We start from the raw sequence: 16,062 nt of genomic DNA, 5'->3' as shown, positions 1-16,062 counted from the left end.
CTTCCAGTCGACGAAAGGGAAATGGGCAGAGGCTGAGGGACGCGAAAGAGCCCCAGGGCCAGAAGCCAAGAAGGGTCTCATGTCCTACACTGTCTCTCACACAGTAGCCAGCCCTAGCTCTCTTTTACTGCTGTCTCCAAAGGTGCTCTTTAACGCAGCGTTCCTCAAAAGTGTCAATTTTAAGATGTGTGGATTTCAACTCCCAGAATTCCCGAGCCATAAATTTGAGAAAGGATGTTTAAAAGTGTGCTGCCTGTGATTAGTAGCCTAATCCTCCAGAAATGTGGCCAGTCTCCCTTGAACAGAATGTATATTGGAAGCCATTACCACATCTGATTACAGTGAATTCCACAGTTTTATTGTGCTGCATAAAGGAGGTTATGGACTTCCTGCATTTATTTTTAAGGAGTGATCCTGCTTTCTAAATTATGATCATAAAAAACTACACTCTCCCTTTTTTCTTTATTATAGATTAATTCCCGCATATATTCCTCTAATCTGCTGACTCTGGAAACTGCTTAGAGCAGGCTGTAAAGTACTATGAAGCGGTATATAAGTCTAAGTGCTATTGCTAATCTGCCTTTTCTTTTGCATCCTTTCTGGCAGCAGGTTGGGCTGCTGTTTGATTGGCAGAGTGAGGAAAGTGTTCTCTTCCATTAGAAACCACACATTATCTCAGAGTAATATTGTTGTTTTCAAGCACTTTTCATAAGTGTTGAGGCTTCAGGTTCACCCTCCTTTTTGTCACAGATTGTGGCTCAATCTGATCCAGTTCCTATCTCCAGAGTAATCATTTTCTTCCTGACAGAAGCTGGGAGTAAGAAAACTTCTAACCCTTTGTGCCCCTGCTTTTTATTTGTCAACTGGAAATGCTGCATAAGAAGCCATCTGTATTCATATCCATCTATCTATGAAGCATTTCTGGATAATGTTAAACATTTATGTGCAAACCTATGACTCTCCTCTGCCATCATCGCTGCAATCAGAGGAGGTCAAACACATGAGAAACCCTTCAACCTGAAGCAGAATGCCAGGACCGTCTCTTGAGATTGGAAGAAACCTGGCAGATACAATGTGGATAATTTCTGGTGTGTAAACAAACTAGTATTGCTTTTAATTTTTATTCATTGCCCCTGGCAAAAGAGACTTTGCCCCCCCTCTAAATGGCATGTGCAAATAAGAAGTCTCAAGAAATACACAAGGGGATGAAGAACCAGGAAGAACCTTTTGTTTTCAATCTGCTGAGTGAGATGACCAAGGAACTCTGGCTGCACTCATGAAACTGACTTAAATTGGTTAATTCATTTTATACATTGGCACAATGTACCCAAAATGGCTGGATTTACACAGCACGTTAAGCCACAAGGAAGCCTAACCAATGTTAAAATTTGCCAGCTTTTACATATGTGCAAATGTAGTTATTTAAAGCTTTAACTGACCTGGCTAAGCATGTTGTACAAACACAGCAGTGAGTTCCATCAGCCAGTCTGATTTGGAAAAGAAGCACAGGGAAATAATTGCTGCTATCAGCTGCCTTCTTAAGCAGCTTCTGCAGAAAACAGCATGGCCTTTTTGCTTCTAAAGGGAGGCAAAATTCCTGCAGTGTGCTCTTTGCGTTGCTGTGGCTGCCTTTTTCAGCCTTTCCAATAGTCAGCTAAGAAGCTTCTGCAAATGCAGTTTAACAAAAGCATATGCAACAAACCATGACATCAAAATAGCAACACAGGGATACAAATATGACATGTATTTGCCTCAGGATGCTTAATGCAAATAGAAAGTTCCGTGGTTTATGTGATTACATCATCTCTCCCTCTCCTGGGATGCTGATGGCAGATAGGGCAAAATGAAACACCTTAATAAATCACGTAGGTCTGTCTCCATGTCTTGATGAAACTTACTTGCCCAGGCCTGTTCTAGTTTTCTCTTATGCTAGTTTTGTTTACAGCAAGATCACAGAGATCATGGCTCAAAAATAAAGTTAAGGTGGAAGTTCTGGATTCAGCTCTTGACATCTCTAAGATAAAGGGATAAGGTCAAAGACAATGAAAAAGATGCTCTCTGCCGGAAACCCTGGAGAGTTACAGCCAGAAGAGGTGACACTTCAACTTAGTGTATATTTCCTTAGTATATTAACATTTTCATCTTCATAGGCTGACACTGAAGGCAAAAGAAAAATATATTTAGAGAATGAACTTGAGCATTGCTATGCTTTATAAATCATGACTCAGAGTGTATCATACTCTGAACTAACTAGTTATGTAATTACTAAACCATCATTAGTCAACTCATGGCTTAGCAATCTATGTAAACACATCTTTTCTGGGAATTGTACTGACAACTGGATTTTGCCTTTAACTTAGGACATCAGCACCAAGTATTATTATCTATTATAAATGTTTCCATTGTTAGCATTTTCTGTTTATGGAAAAGGGGCGATGGCAGATGACCCATGTTTTAGCTTCAGGCTAGGTCAGATCCTATATGTCCATCATTAGACACCTTGCTGCAAGATAGATGCTGTGGACACAGCACTGCCACTTATTACCAGTAATATCAAAATAGCTGTGCAAAAAGTGAACACGGCACCAACAAATGAGAAATACAGCTGCATTAGTAAGGCTATGGAACTGCACTAGAACAGGGTTACTCTGTACTTGCTCTTTTAAACCCCCTAAATTTAAGTAGCAATGCTTCCCTCTTGTGGCCATCTTTGGTCTAGCCAAGAAAAGAGTTGCACAGACTTTGTGGTCTCTTGGATTATGATGAAATACAGTAACTGTGTGAAGCAGTGATGAGCTTTCAGGCTGAATGACCTTAGAAGCTGTGCCATATAAGTTGTGTGAATCTAACTACTTTCAGTTTATTCAGTTAACTGTGATTAAACTAATCATGTCTTAGCAGAAAAGTGAAGGCCAGTTTTTGATTCTTTCCACTGTGCTGTTTGTTCTGGGTTCAATTCAGTTCTGAAAAGTTCCTCTGCTAAAGCATCCATTCTTGACTAGATGATTCCTATGGGATGTAATATAAAATGGGGCCCTTTATAATGTTCATATAAATAAACATTTACATGAAAAGCTAATTGTTCCTGCACTAATTCTTGCAGCTACTGTGATGCACAGCATGGTGGGGGGGAGGGGAACTTACAGTTAACAAGGAAATATTCCCAATGTGAACCAGCAATGGTGATACATAGGGAGTAGTTGTATGGGTTGCATTACAACTGAGACAGGATATTTGGGGTTGAAATATTTGTGAAGTAGAAGGCTCTATTTATTTTATGTAATAAGCTTCATCATTTCATATGATGTCTCAGAAATTATGTGGCTTTATATAACAATCTTGTCAGCCTTTGATAATTTCCTTCTTGGAAAAATCTACCAGCTATTGCTGCATACAACTTGCATTTACTTCAATTGATGTTTCTGCCAATTCCTAAGGAAACCGCATCGAAATGAATGGCTGTTGCTCATAAGCTGCAGTTGAGAAAGAGTAACATGAGGCCACTGGCAACCCCATCCACAAACACCATAACCAGCATTGTCTGTGCTCGCCAGTGATTGATGTGCTCCGATAAAACAAGAGAAATATTACAGTATTACAAAAGACGATTGGGGAAAGGAAGGTGTTTTTCAAACCTTTTATTAATCTCTGGATATTTTTCAGTAGGCAATGATTTTATAATCAGTTCTTCATATAAAACTCATTCATCATATGCAGGGATGGAGGTTACTGACATTCCTTATTGTGTCAATACATTTTGCTTGCAATCCATGTGTAAGCTGAGGTAGAGTATTAGATTTAAACTGATTTATTCCCACTGATTTCAATGGAATGGATAGCAGCCCAGTATTCTGGCTCCAATGCTTTGTGACTGAGATTAGCTGGTGCAGAAAATCCAACCGAGGCCGAATCAGCAAGGGCAGCTGGCTTCTGGCCACTTCCTGCCTGGATTTGCAGTCAGATTGCAGAGAGGTGTTTGCAAGCAGCTGCTTTTTGCTAGTGAGAAATATGACTCTTTTGGACTCTGGCTCAGTCAGGCATATCTGGCTTTGGATGGGGAGCACAAGGTTAGATGACATGAATGGAAGTAGACCGTCCTTAATCCTCTGCTGAGGTGATACTGCAACAACCTGGCCTTGGTTTTGATCTTCTGGAAAGCATGACTCATCTACGCTATAAGCTGGTTCTCAGGAGGAACATTTCAGAATGGCTGTATTTTCACAGGTCAAGAAGCAAAAAGCAAGATAAATAGCACACCTGGGAGTTTTGGAAGAAAAGAAATTGCTAAAGAGCAGTCCAAGACAATCTGAACTAACAAACCTCAGTACAATTGGATTGTTCAGCCAGAGAGAAAGCTACCCCACAGGCTTTCCTTCACTCATGACTCTGAATGTTCCTCTAACTATAGAAAAAAAGAGCAGAGTGCATCCCTTCAATGGTCCAAAGAAGAGGAATAAGTTGTGGAACAAGATAGAGGGACAAATTCCAGATTAAATAATACAATATGAAAAGTATGTTAGTTGGTTATAAAGTCAAAATAGATTTCCAGAAAAGCTCAGCTACTGTGTTCATAGCATCTTTTGTGTCCTACATGAAATAGCAGTGGCTATTACTTGCTTAGTGTCCATGCTACTCCAGGAGAAATGTATCGCAGTGGTATATTGAGTAATTTGTGATGAAAAAAATATGAGAAGATGCTAGTAGAACAGGCCCCCAAATGCCAGATAAGAGAGTTCATTTCAAAGGCTTGGATTGGAGAATGCCAGATTTCTCTCATTTTGAGCCAATGCAATAAATCCTGCTACTGGTTCACAGATTCTTGAAGTCTTCCAAGGCTACTCTAGCAGCATTGCGTCCCACTGCTCCCATTACACCTCCTCCTGGGAAGAAAATTGAGGCATTGAAGGAATAAAGAGGTTTGACTACAACAGAAAGTAAAATGGCAGTACTCTCAGAAATATTTGTGACTGGCAGGCAGGCCCAAACAAATGACCCCAACTCTTTCAACCCAACTAGCAGCCTCTTCTAGGATTATATTGCAGAAATGCAGTTCTCATAATGACACTATGGGCAAACACATTTTATGTCTTTTTTTATTGCAGTCTTGCATATACTACTCACATTACCCCTCCCAGACATACCCGGATGAGCACCACTTCCACAGAGGTACAGGCCTTGGATTGGAGACTGGTAACTGGAGTAAGCTGGCACTGGCCGGGCAAAATATAACTGATCCAAAGACATGGCTCCATGGAATATATTCTGAAAACCAGAGGCAGTGTCAAATGAGATATTGCTGAAGAGATAGGGCTTCTTATCTATTTCCCAGCAGAAAGACAGGGACTAGCTATCCTGTGGCACTCAAATTCTAAGAATAGCAGATGGAATAGATTTCCAAGACCATTTTACAGTCAAAAGCAGGAAGGATCAAAAAGTTTCCGAATGGTGATTTATCAAATGAGCCTTCAGAGGGTGGATGGATTTTAGGCAAGGCTACTGTGAAATTAAGGTATATAGTCTCCTAAATTGATAGGGAGTGATTCTCAGTAAATACATACCCCACCAGGTAGACCAAAGATCTGCTCAATGTCTGGAGGTGTTAAAACATCTATGCCAATGATGGATGCCTTGAACCCAGGTGCGTAAGCTTCAACACTATCAAATACTACAGAGAGAGAAGATATCTGGTAGGGACCATAAATCAGGAGTAGAACAGAACTCCCCAAAATTAATCTCTGATATGTCCAAGTTGAACTGGAGAACCTCTACCTTTAATCTTGGAATCTCCTCCCAGTTACTGTTGAAGACACTTAAACAGTTGAATCCATGGTCTGATATAATATAAGGCAGTCTTGTCATTGGCCGAATAGAATAAAAATACTTGTTTCTTGGTTTAATGCAAATCAATCATCATTTATCTAGGTGGCCCCCAATGTCTACTTTCTAGACAGGTTGGAATGCAAACCTTCAAGAACATAAAGCTATGGATGCTCTGTGATTAAATCATCCTTCAGTTGCTGCTAGGCTCCTGTTCATTCCAAGAATTTCCCTGTTCATCATGGAAATGCACACGGCTGTTCTCAGAGGTTATCTCTACATTGAAACTGCAACTAAGAGCAATAAATCCTTCTAAAAGAGTAAGGGAATTAACATTTTGTTGAAGATATGGTGATAAGGTTTGCATGAGTACAAAGAGGGGGGGATATTCTTGCAAATGAAAGATACTCCTTAGGTAAATGCAAGATTTACCTTTTATACCAAGATTACTCACTGCCAGGGTTTAGGTACCTCGATTGGCATAGTCCTCACGGTCACGGGGGTCCCACTGTTTTTCATCAGCAAGCAAATAGGGGGTGTATTGGGTAAAAAGTGAAATCACATGGCAGCCTGAGGGAGCCAAGGTCGGATCCAAGACCGATGGAATGCACATCTCAATCATGGGCCTAAACAACAAGAAAGAAGGCAACCTGTGACTCTTATTCCCAGAGTCGCTGCCTGATAGTTCTCTTTCTGTGGCTGCTAAGATCACGCTTAAGTTTTATATTAAAATGCTGGACTGGCTGTAATACAATCTTTCCAGCAGCTTGTAACAGAAGGGAACTAAATGAGGAACTTGGCCCCAATCCAAGAAGATAGCCCAAACCTTGAAACAAATCTTTTGAGAAGACCTAAAGTCTGCTGAAGGATAACATGACTGGACAAAGTCCTACTTGTTTCATAATATGTACTGACTTTGCAAACCTCGCTGAAAACAATATACATAAATCCAGAGGTGAACAAGAAGCAGCACTCCAGTTCTTGCAGAATGTCAACTTCTAGCATCATCTTTAAACTAGTTGGGGTTGCTGAGAATTGAAATTCAGCAATATGGGGGGGGGGAATCACCCATTCCTAGCAGATACTAGTAGCAAATTCAACTCTTCTGGCCAATAGAAGGGGAAATCAGAAGGAAATTGGTCAGATGGCAGATTAAACAGAAAATATTGGTCAAGATTGGTCATTTTATTGATCCTGGGTCCCTTTTGCTATTCTCATAAAACCAAGAAAATACAAATTTGAAAAAGGCAGTTTTCATTATAGATAATAGATGTCAGCTTATTTGGAGTATATGAATCCCAGCATAAGGCCTAAAATTCCCATTTTATTTATTATGAGATTTAAATAGTATAGTATAACCTAACAATGCAATTCCACATACAATTTATTTGGGAGTAGGCTTCAGTAATTCCATGAACTTAATTCTAGTGAGTAAATAAGCATATAATTGGGCTGTTAATTTCCTTTCTTCACAAAGCACAGATTGAGTGCCAAGGTGAATTATTATTCTGGATTTTAAATGGTATTGTGCACTTAAAACTGCTGAATAAATGATTACTGAGAGATGGGGAAAGCAGAAAACACCAGCAAACTCTTTGTTGTTGCAAAGAGATGGCACTACAAGATCAAACAAGCAATGCAGAATGTACATCTAAATTAGAATTTGTGCACTTCATTCAAACAGGAACAAAAGCCTGACAAATGTTGCAGTGTCTCAAATAGCTAATGAGACTGTGTAGATGCATGCAAGTAGGAAATTCACAGTCATATAATTATACCAGAAAAGAATCTGACAATATCTGTTTGTTTTGCTACAAAATGAGCCTTCACTCATTAGATCAAGATCAGATCATGGCAAGGGCTTTAGAGTAGGAACACTGGAGAGATGAAATTTGTGTTAAGTCTGTGCTCTCAAGTGTAGGAAAATTGGATGTTTAACTGAAGGGCACTGCCAGATTGAGTACTAGGAAGGCTACTTAAAAGAATACCTGGGAGCAAGTCCAACCACAATGCTTTTAAATATGCATTAAATAAGAATCTCATATATCAGAACTGGGCTGACTTCATTCTCTTCTGTAGCCGTTATCATTACTCGACAGGGTAAGAAAAAGTAGATTATAAAGTTGTCTCCCCAAAGCTAAGAAGACCCGTTTATACAATTCTCCATTACCACTCTTTGCCATGTTGGCTGGGAATTATAGGACCTGAAATCTAACATTACTGGAAATATCCAGGCCTTTTTTTGGGGGGGGGAGTGGATGCTTCAACTCTATTGAAGCCACTCAGAATTGCTGCTGATCATACCTTCTAGAAGGCCTCCCATTGCAAGCATCTTCAAAGGCCTGGTGCAAGGCATTGGTGTTTTCACAATTGAGATGGATGGAGCACTGATGGTGAGGCAAGGGGCTGTTGCTGGTAGTGTTTGAGACTGCCAGAAAATTGGGCAACCGATCCACAGCCACTGAGGATATGGGCAGTAAAAGCTGATGTCATAAATAATGCAAGGCAGTACAATAAATTTCAGTTCTCCAGATATTTAACACCAACATTCAGGAATTTGCTCACAACAGAAGTTCACAACAGAATATAGAGAAATAAATCAGATTTTATTGCAGATAAAATGGAAGCCATACTTACGCAGAACATCTACCTAACGCAACAGAAATCAAACCCTACATAATTTCTATATTAGGGTTTAAACTCTAAGCCTTTTGCTCTTACCTTTTCAAGTCTACAAAAATCTTGCTGCTTTCTTCTCCGCTTTGAGATTGGGACATCTGTTCAGTGTTTACAAAACTGTCCTGTCTAGCCTGAGAGCCATTGGTTCCCAAGTTTGTCAGCATTTTCTTTAAATTACCAGCCTCCTAAATTTGGTGGGGGAGGCAAATAAAAATAGATTTCCAATTATCTGGGCAATTGAGTTGGAAGAACAAAATATAATTCAGAAAAAATAAATGAACAGGATGCTATGAGAAGGAAGGAAAGAGAAGGTTCCCCAAAATTCTTTGAATGATTGAACAATACAAAACATCAGGAGGTGGGGGCTTTCTTTTTCTTTTCTTTTTTTTTTGCTTTTTTATTCTTCATCCCAGGTCTTTAGTATTATCCAATCTGAAGATCAAAATTTGTTATCGGTTCTGTAATGTTTCAGTTGGTCCTATTAAATTTACCCAGTTAGAGATAGGAAGGCAGCTCTGCCTGTTATGCACAGGACCATGGAAATTATTGGACCACTAAGAACCTTTACATGGAAGCTTCTCACCTATTCACTGCCTTACAGTTCTCACCATTGATCTTGGTCACTGGAGAGCGTGTGTCAAACTGTGAGATTCTCTGTACAAATTCCAAGGGCAGATGCTCCTAGAAAGAAGAAACACAGATGCTTGATTTTGAAGCAAAATGGAAACTAGTTTGGAGTTTAACTACCGAAACTCATTTGTCTCATTCTTCATATTATTTATGGTTAGTACCCATATCTCAGGTTGGGCAATTCATTGACAGAGAATAAGGACATTATGCCAGAGAATATGATGCCCCTAGTCCAGGGATAGGCAATCTTGGCTCTTTTATGACTCGTGGACTTCAACTCTCAGAATTCCTGAGCCAGCATGGCTCAGCTTGGAAACCTCTCCCTTTCCCCTCAGCATGGCTGGCTCAGGAATTCTGGGAGTTGAAGTCCACGAGTCATAAAAGAGCCAAGGTTGCCTACCCCTGCCCTAATCAGTATCCATTTCTGGAATACAATACAATTGGAAGTTTAATATTTAATATGAAAGCAATCCACTGTTTTGGAAAAAAAACTATCAATAGAACTAGAAGAATCTTTCTTAAGTTTCACTTTCTTAAGATTCTTCTGGCACTCTTTAGATATGCCAGGCATTAGATAGGAAGATAGAGAAAGCTATACTTGGAGCACATGACTTAGACCTCTCTCCTCTTTTCTTTTGGAAAACCTTCCTCTTTCCAAACATTATTTATCAATCTTTCTCTTATATGGATTGAAGGAGCTTTCAACAATCTTATTTGCCTGAGAATCCATTGTCTTCTAGACAAATTATAGTCCCTGCCTTATGGGTCCTTGTTGAAAGAGATGCAAACTAGAATGCAAATAAATCCAAGTTCTAGGCAAGTTCTAGGCACCTGGTTTTTAAGAGAAGAAAAAAATAAGGATAATGGTGATGGTTTTCTAACAAATCCTCCTGAGGCCTTCCCTGTTTTGTCAGAAAGCTAAACATACTTGTGGAGTCAACTCCAAAAAGGTGTGACGTGGAGATGCATTGGACAGTACCAAGCGGCTCTTCACTTCAGTTCCATCCTGGAGGCAAACTCCTTGAACCTTCTTATCAGAACTCAGGAGAATCTGGGAAACTGCCTGAGGAGTAAAAAAAAAAATCAGCAAATAAATATGGGTTCTCACGTGATTAGTAAAAACTGCCCACTTAACTGGTGGTAGAAGGGATCCTGGCTTCAGGCTGTCCCCTCCATAAAGAAACCAAAGTGTGAATATCTGTGTCTTGTCCTGTGATTCAAACAGAACCCAGTGTGCCACATAACAGCAAACAATTGCATCTGCTACCTCTTGTTCCATTGTTCTTTGTCAGTGTCTACTTTCCAGGAGGAATTTTTGACACTCAGATCAAGATTTGATAAATCTACTCACCTTATCAGTAAAGATCTCAGCCCCAAATGTAGTTGCACCACGAGCCAAGGCCCCAGAAAGTGCCCCCATGCCACCAGACACATAACCCCAGGCACCCTTGCGCCCCTCTACTCCTCCCATGACATGGTGCAGCAGAACATACCTATGAGAAAGAGCCAAAATTAGGGACTGCCAAGCAATATTATGAAGGCTGCAATTGTATTTTTAATGTAGATGTTGGCCAGAGCTTGGGTTTGTCTCAGACTTTCCGGATACCTTTTTCAATGCAAGTCTTCTGCCTCAAATACAATTTAGTCTTTATAACTGTATGCATTACAGTAATTGTGTGCACTATAACAGTTTCAGTCTCCAAGGGCTTTCAGAGTATTATAGAAATAAAATGTTATGATGCTTGGTATAACTTATTATCTATTTTCCTTGTGTCCAGCAGTGCTGGTACATAGATTGCTATTGATTGCCAACAAGATATAAAGGCTAGGAATGAATATGAAATGATGAGAAATGGTATGTGAAGATAGGAGGCAAAGGTTAAGTTGGAGAACCGCAATAAGAATTAAGAACAATATTATTACCCACTGCCTGGTGTGTGTGGACCAGCCATGGCACCAATCACTGCATCAGTGGCCAAAGTTGCTTTTAAGGGCTCTGATTCAAACCATAAATCCAAAATCTGCAGGAAGAGACTCAGAAACAAGCCTTGTATGGAACTCCTGAAGGAATCTATACATTCTGTGTACTCATTGCCTTCCTCTGACCCACAGGTGCTGGGCTAATCCCAGGGCCCTCTTGTAGTTCAACTTAAAGTTATCCAAAATTTATTCCTGAGCATCTAATGCAGTGGTTCTCAACCTGTGGGTCGGGACCCCATTTGGGGTCGAACGACCATTTCACGGGGGTCGCCAAACAACGCAGTCTGACATTTTTTTCCCCCTTTTCCTTAGCTGTGCCACTCCCTTTTATTCTATTGGCTTTTGAAAGCTAATAGAATAGACTCTCTCGAATAGAGTCTAATTCTATTGGCTTTCAAAAGCCAATAGGAATTGTCCAGGCTGTCTCTGCCCTGCTGAGCCCACCAAAAGTCCCATTCTGCAAACGGTGCTGCACCAGTTGAGTAGTCCTCGACTTACGACCGGTTGAGTAATCCTCAACTTACGAACGGTTGGGGGGGTCATGGCATTAAAAAGGTTGAGAACCACTGATCTAATGAATTATGGAGATAGCACAGTTATACAATTAAAAAGTTGTGCAAACAACCCCCCTCCCCATTTCACTGGAAGCTTCCTGATCAGATTGGCCAATGCCATTCACCTTGGAAATGGGAGCTGTGAGAACCTCATAATACTGTGGAAGTTGTTTTCCCAAGGCAAATCCTGGCAAGAAGAAAATAAGGTTATTGTTCACTCCACCAGAGTCGCTTGTTTGAGATGGACAGCTATAGAAAATAAATAAACAAATGTAATTCATGCCTTTCAAATATAGAACGAAAGAGAAACTACTCTAGTTAACCATCCCACACAGAGACTTACAGCTGCAGAAGATCCCCAATAAAATATCACACCAGGAAAACTCCTTTCTCTCTCTCTGTTTGCTCATCTTCCACTGCTGCTCATACACAGCTTATATGCCGTGCATGCTGCTTAAGCACTTTCAGGTTTACATTTCTTGGTTAGCACACCTTCGACAAAAAGCCTTCACAAAGTCCTTCCAGAGGTTATTATGTTAGTGCAAATTCTCTTGCAAATGTTGATTTCATAATCTAATTTAAGGAAGATGCAAAGTAATCTTAACTAATCTAGCATAGTCTTCATTCTTGCAGGTCTATTCTTTGGGCATTAGTGCACACATGTATGAGTATAAATAATTGTGCAAATTAGTGAAGCCCTCAATTTATCAGCCAATGTAGTTTCCAAGAGCTATATGGTTGTTTTGTTGTTCCAAGATAGAAACAAGTAACCTTTTGTTGCAAGGTTTTTGGGTTAGATAAGGTTACACATGTGGGAAAGGCTAGGTTTTATTTTAAGGCCAGTGCTAGTATCCATGTGTTTCCTTTTCAAAATTATTGGAAACTGGGTGCCACATTTTAGTGAACATGATCAGAAATTCTTTAAGGGCTGCAAAAAAGGAATCTAGGCTTTATATTTGGCCTTGGGATCCCAGTTACTCCTTCTCACCTTACAACAAGCTAAGAGGAGAGATTGTTAATTCAAGTATAAAGTGTATATGACTGGGTGTGATTCTAATCATCTATGCATAATCCAATACAACAGCCACTGAAGAGAAATCTGGGTACATATCACAAATGGCAGGACCTGGGCCACCTGTCTCTCACCTGCAGAGAACAGGGCTCTCAACCCCGCCAAAGCCCTGAATCGCTGACGCAAGGAGCCCTGGGTGAGTGCAGCTACATCCATTGGACAGATATCAAGGAGAGGATCAATGGCAGTCACCAAGCGGTTCATGAACGCTTCATACTTGGGAAAAGCCTGCAAAGGTAAAGGAAGAGAAACTACACAGCTTAGACTCATTTCTAGAGCAAGCCTTTACTTACAGATCAACACCCCAAGCGCTCACAAATGTTCAGGTATCTTCTTGTATTTCTTGCATCATAAGACTGTGGTATGTTCTACGCTCCTTACCCCTCTGCCTCCAGGATCAGTCCTCCCCAAATACCTGGGCATCCTTTAGTGAGAACTGGGAAATCTGGCTCTGTGTCTCAGCCATGCTGTTCCCCAGCAACAGCGAGCGAGGAACCTTCCCACCCTGACTGTCCTCCAGGATTGGAGTGAAGGAATAGGGGTCACGCAGCAGCACTTTTAAGCCATGTTTCTGCAAGACAGAATTATCACACACATGCAGTAGGGAGATTTGTGTACAGTGCTCAGACATATGGGCGGCTATGCCAAAGCGTATGTTACACAATGGTCCTAGAATGACCCTTTCCTAGCATACAATAGAAGAACGATCTCTTTACACCACTAACAACTGTACAAAGAGCCACCAGCTAATTTAGGCTGCAGTCTTAAATATGTTTATATATGGAGTAAACTCCATTAAATATAATGGGACTTAATTCCAGGTAAACTCCTCAACCTGAAGAGGCTCTCTTTTTAAACCTATTATCTGTTGGTTTCTGATTTCAGGAATTTGCTTCCTTGATTATTGGAATTTTAATCAAATTTATGTATCATATATACTGCATCAGCCCTCTGGAACATTGTGCCCCCCCCAGTGAGGTCAGCTCCAAACCTCCTGACCTTCCATAAGAGCCTAAAGACCTGGCTCTGCTAGTTAGCTTGCGGCTCCAATGGGGGGAGGAATCACAGTGGAGAAGCTTGATAGATTAACAGATCCTCCCTCCCCCCCCCCATACTGCTCCTGCTCTCCCTGTTTGGCTTTTTGTATTAACTTTTTATGTTTTTAATTTATATAGTTTTCTTTTATGATTGTAAACCTTCCAGAATTACCCTGAGGAAAGATGGGAGGACAATAAATTTTACAAATAAATAAAATAAAGCAAATGTCAAAAGGAATGGAGCTAATCTAAATTCAGGGGGAACAAGAATGTTCCATAAGGCAGGTGCTACAGCAGAGAAGGCACATCTCCTGGGACCCACCAAATGAAGGTCTCTAGTCAATGGTACCCACAACATGCCAGATCTGGGATCAGTATATAACAGGTTTCAGGAAAAAAAGCACAATTTGGAAAAAAACTATCAAACAATAACAAGCATTTCCTAAGGCTACCCAAAGCACAATCCATACCTTCAATTCCAGCTCAGTGTAAATCTGGGGTCTCAGTAGACTGAGCAGGTAAGAGGCTCTGGAGAAGTGAAAGCCTGCAGAATAGTGGAAATCAGGTGAACCAAGGAACAGAAGTTTATATGTTTGGGAAAGGAAAGTATTGGGTCAGTTTAACTCTTACCTGGGATGATTTCTTCAGTGACTGCAGCGCCTCCCACAATGTATCTTCTCTCCAGCACTACTGTTTTCAACCCTCCCTTTTGCAGATAAGCAGCCTGGGGATGCAGTGAGTGTTAACTTGGTCCTGAATAGTCCCACTTGCTGCTTTCCAAGAATCCCTGCTGCAGAACCTCATAATTGTAAGACCAAATATCCCCAGCAAAGAACAGTCTCTCTCCCCAAGTACAAATTAAGCACCTGGGACCTGTTCTAGAAATTGTCAAATGTACATCTTCTCAGTACCCTCCGTACTTACAGCCACTAGTCCATTGTGTCCTGTAAAGAGATATCCCAGAATGAAAAGCTACTTGTCATCATATGCTTCTTCTTATATAGGTGCAAATATTTTATTGATACCAGCATTTTTGTCACCCTTCTCAACTCTGAAAGGGTCCTCAAGAGAAAACATTCATTTGAAAAGTTAAAATATAACTTATAATACAATTAAGAACAGGTGATACAAAAATTTAAAATCAGCAGTGGGACTGCAATGCAAGTGGATTGCCATGCCTAGCTACCCCCAGCCAGCATGGTCAGTGATGAAGATGCTGGGAATTGTAATTCTGCAGTATCAAAACCAGTATTTCTCAACTTTGGCAATTTTAAGACAGGTAGATTTTACTCCCAGAATTCCCCAGCCAGCATGCTGGAGAAACACTGATCTAAATGATCAGAGACTGCTGATCCCTGTATATGTTTGGCATAGAATTAGAGTTAAGTCTCCAAATTCTGCTTGATTTTTATGATTGCATTAATCCTTTCAAAGACTTTTTTTAGCAACTATAATGAGGTGGCTTTCTGATATTTCAGTCTAGTCCTGACCTTTTAAATGACCAAAAATGACTCTGCTTAATTGAGATCAGCCAAGGTTGCTTAGATGCTATACCTAAAGAGCAATACAAAACTCCAGATAAAATATGCAATGTTGGCAAGCAGCAGCACTTGGATGGGACACTATTAGAAAAATACCTGGGAAGCAAAACATCCTTGGCAAACTAAGTTCATATTGTTGCCAAGAAAACTGCAGGAGTCAAGGAGGCCCCCAGCAAGCTTTACTTTTAAAAGGGCTACAGGACTGCATGGCCCACAGTTTCTAATTTAAAACTTCAACGCTTCATCTTTCCATGTCAAGGAAGCCTCTTGACGCCAAAATACTGTAGACACTGACTCCAAGTCAAGGCAATTCTACTAGGGCAGTGGGCCATATCCAAGCCTCCTTTGCTCCCGCATGTGTTAAATGGGCTTCATTCCTCTGACGCTCACCTGCCCCGATCACGACAGCATCGTACTCCCGCTTCAAAGAGGCTGCAGGCCGCGAATGGTTTGCCCTGCAGCCCCCCAAAATCCGGCGAATGCCAGTCGGGCCCAGGCGGCGATAGTGCCTGCTTGCCATTTTACACGTACTGAACTTTGCATTTCGGATCGCACTTTCGGGCGAAGAAACAGGGGAGGTCCTACGAGCCTTTCAGGAAGGCGGGGGAGAGGAGGGAGGAGGAGTGCCCGGAAACCGTCCCGAATGCACAAGTCAGTGGTATAGAGGGGGGAGTCGTTGCTTAAATCTTTCCGTGTCACCGTGCTTCACCAGCAACGCGGTGTCCCGGCAAAACAGGCCGAAAGCTATTTTT

General features: G+C 40.9%; 1 protein-coding gene across 1 annotated transcript; it reads right to left on the bottom strand.

Annotated features, from left to right (window-relative positions):
- Positions 1–3,621: 3,621 nt before the first annotated feature.
- Positions 3,622–15,878, bottom strand: PYROXD2 (pyridine nucleotide-disulphide oxidoreductase domain 2). Its single transcript, XM_039363977.1, has 16 exons — positions 15,701–15,878; positions 14,694–14,713; positions 14,400–14,493; positions 14,240–14,313; positions 13,148–13,303; positions 12,807–12,960; positions 11,786–11,847; positions 11,050–11,147; positions 10,478–10,619; positions 10,055–10,189; positions 9,105–9,177; positions 8,122–8,278; positions 6,289–6,443; positions 5,559–5,665; positions 5,142–5,262; positions 3,622–4,880 (listed from the first exon to the last, which is right to left on the bottom strand). Exons 1-16 carry the CDS (start codon positions 15,828–15,830, stop codon positions 4,810–4,812), a joined length of 1,749 nt encoding a protein of 582 aa, XP_039219911.1. The 5' UTR covers positions 15,831–15,878; the 3' UTR covers positions 3,622–4,809.
- Positions 15,879–16,062: the final 184 nt, after the last annotated feature.

The sequence above is a fragment of the Crotalus tigris genome, unplaced genomic scaffold, assembly GCF_016545835.1.
Source record: "Crotalus tigris isolate CLP2741 ecotype Arizona unplaced genomic scaffold, ASM1654583v1 scf7180000019640.300790, whole genome shotgun sequence".
NCBI classification, from domain to species: Eukaryota; Metazoa; Chordata; class Lepidosauria; order Squamata; family Viperidae; genus Crotalus; species Crotalus tigris.
The sequence above is the reverse complement of the archived record's forward strand: the minus strand, read 5'-3'. Positions and strand labels throughout refer to the sequence as shown.

Coding starts and splice junctions, on each gene's coding strand:
- PYROXD2 (XM_039363977.1), bottom strand. CDS start 15,830: ATGGCAAGCAGGCACTATCGCCGCCTGGGCCCGACTGGCATTCGCCGG. Junction 11,148..11,785: donor TCACAGCTCCCATTTCCAAG/GTGAATGGCATT, acceptor CTCTTCCTGCAG/ATTTTGGATTTATGGTTTGA. Junction 6,444..8,121: donor AATGGGAGGCCTTCTAGAAG/GTATGATCAGCA, acceptor CTTGTTGTTTAG/GCCCATGATTGAGATGTGCA.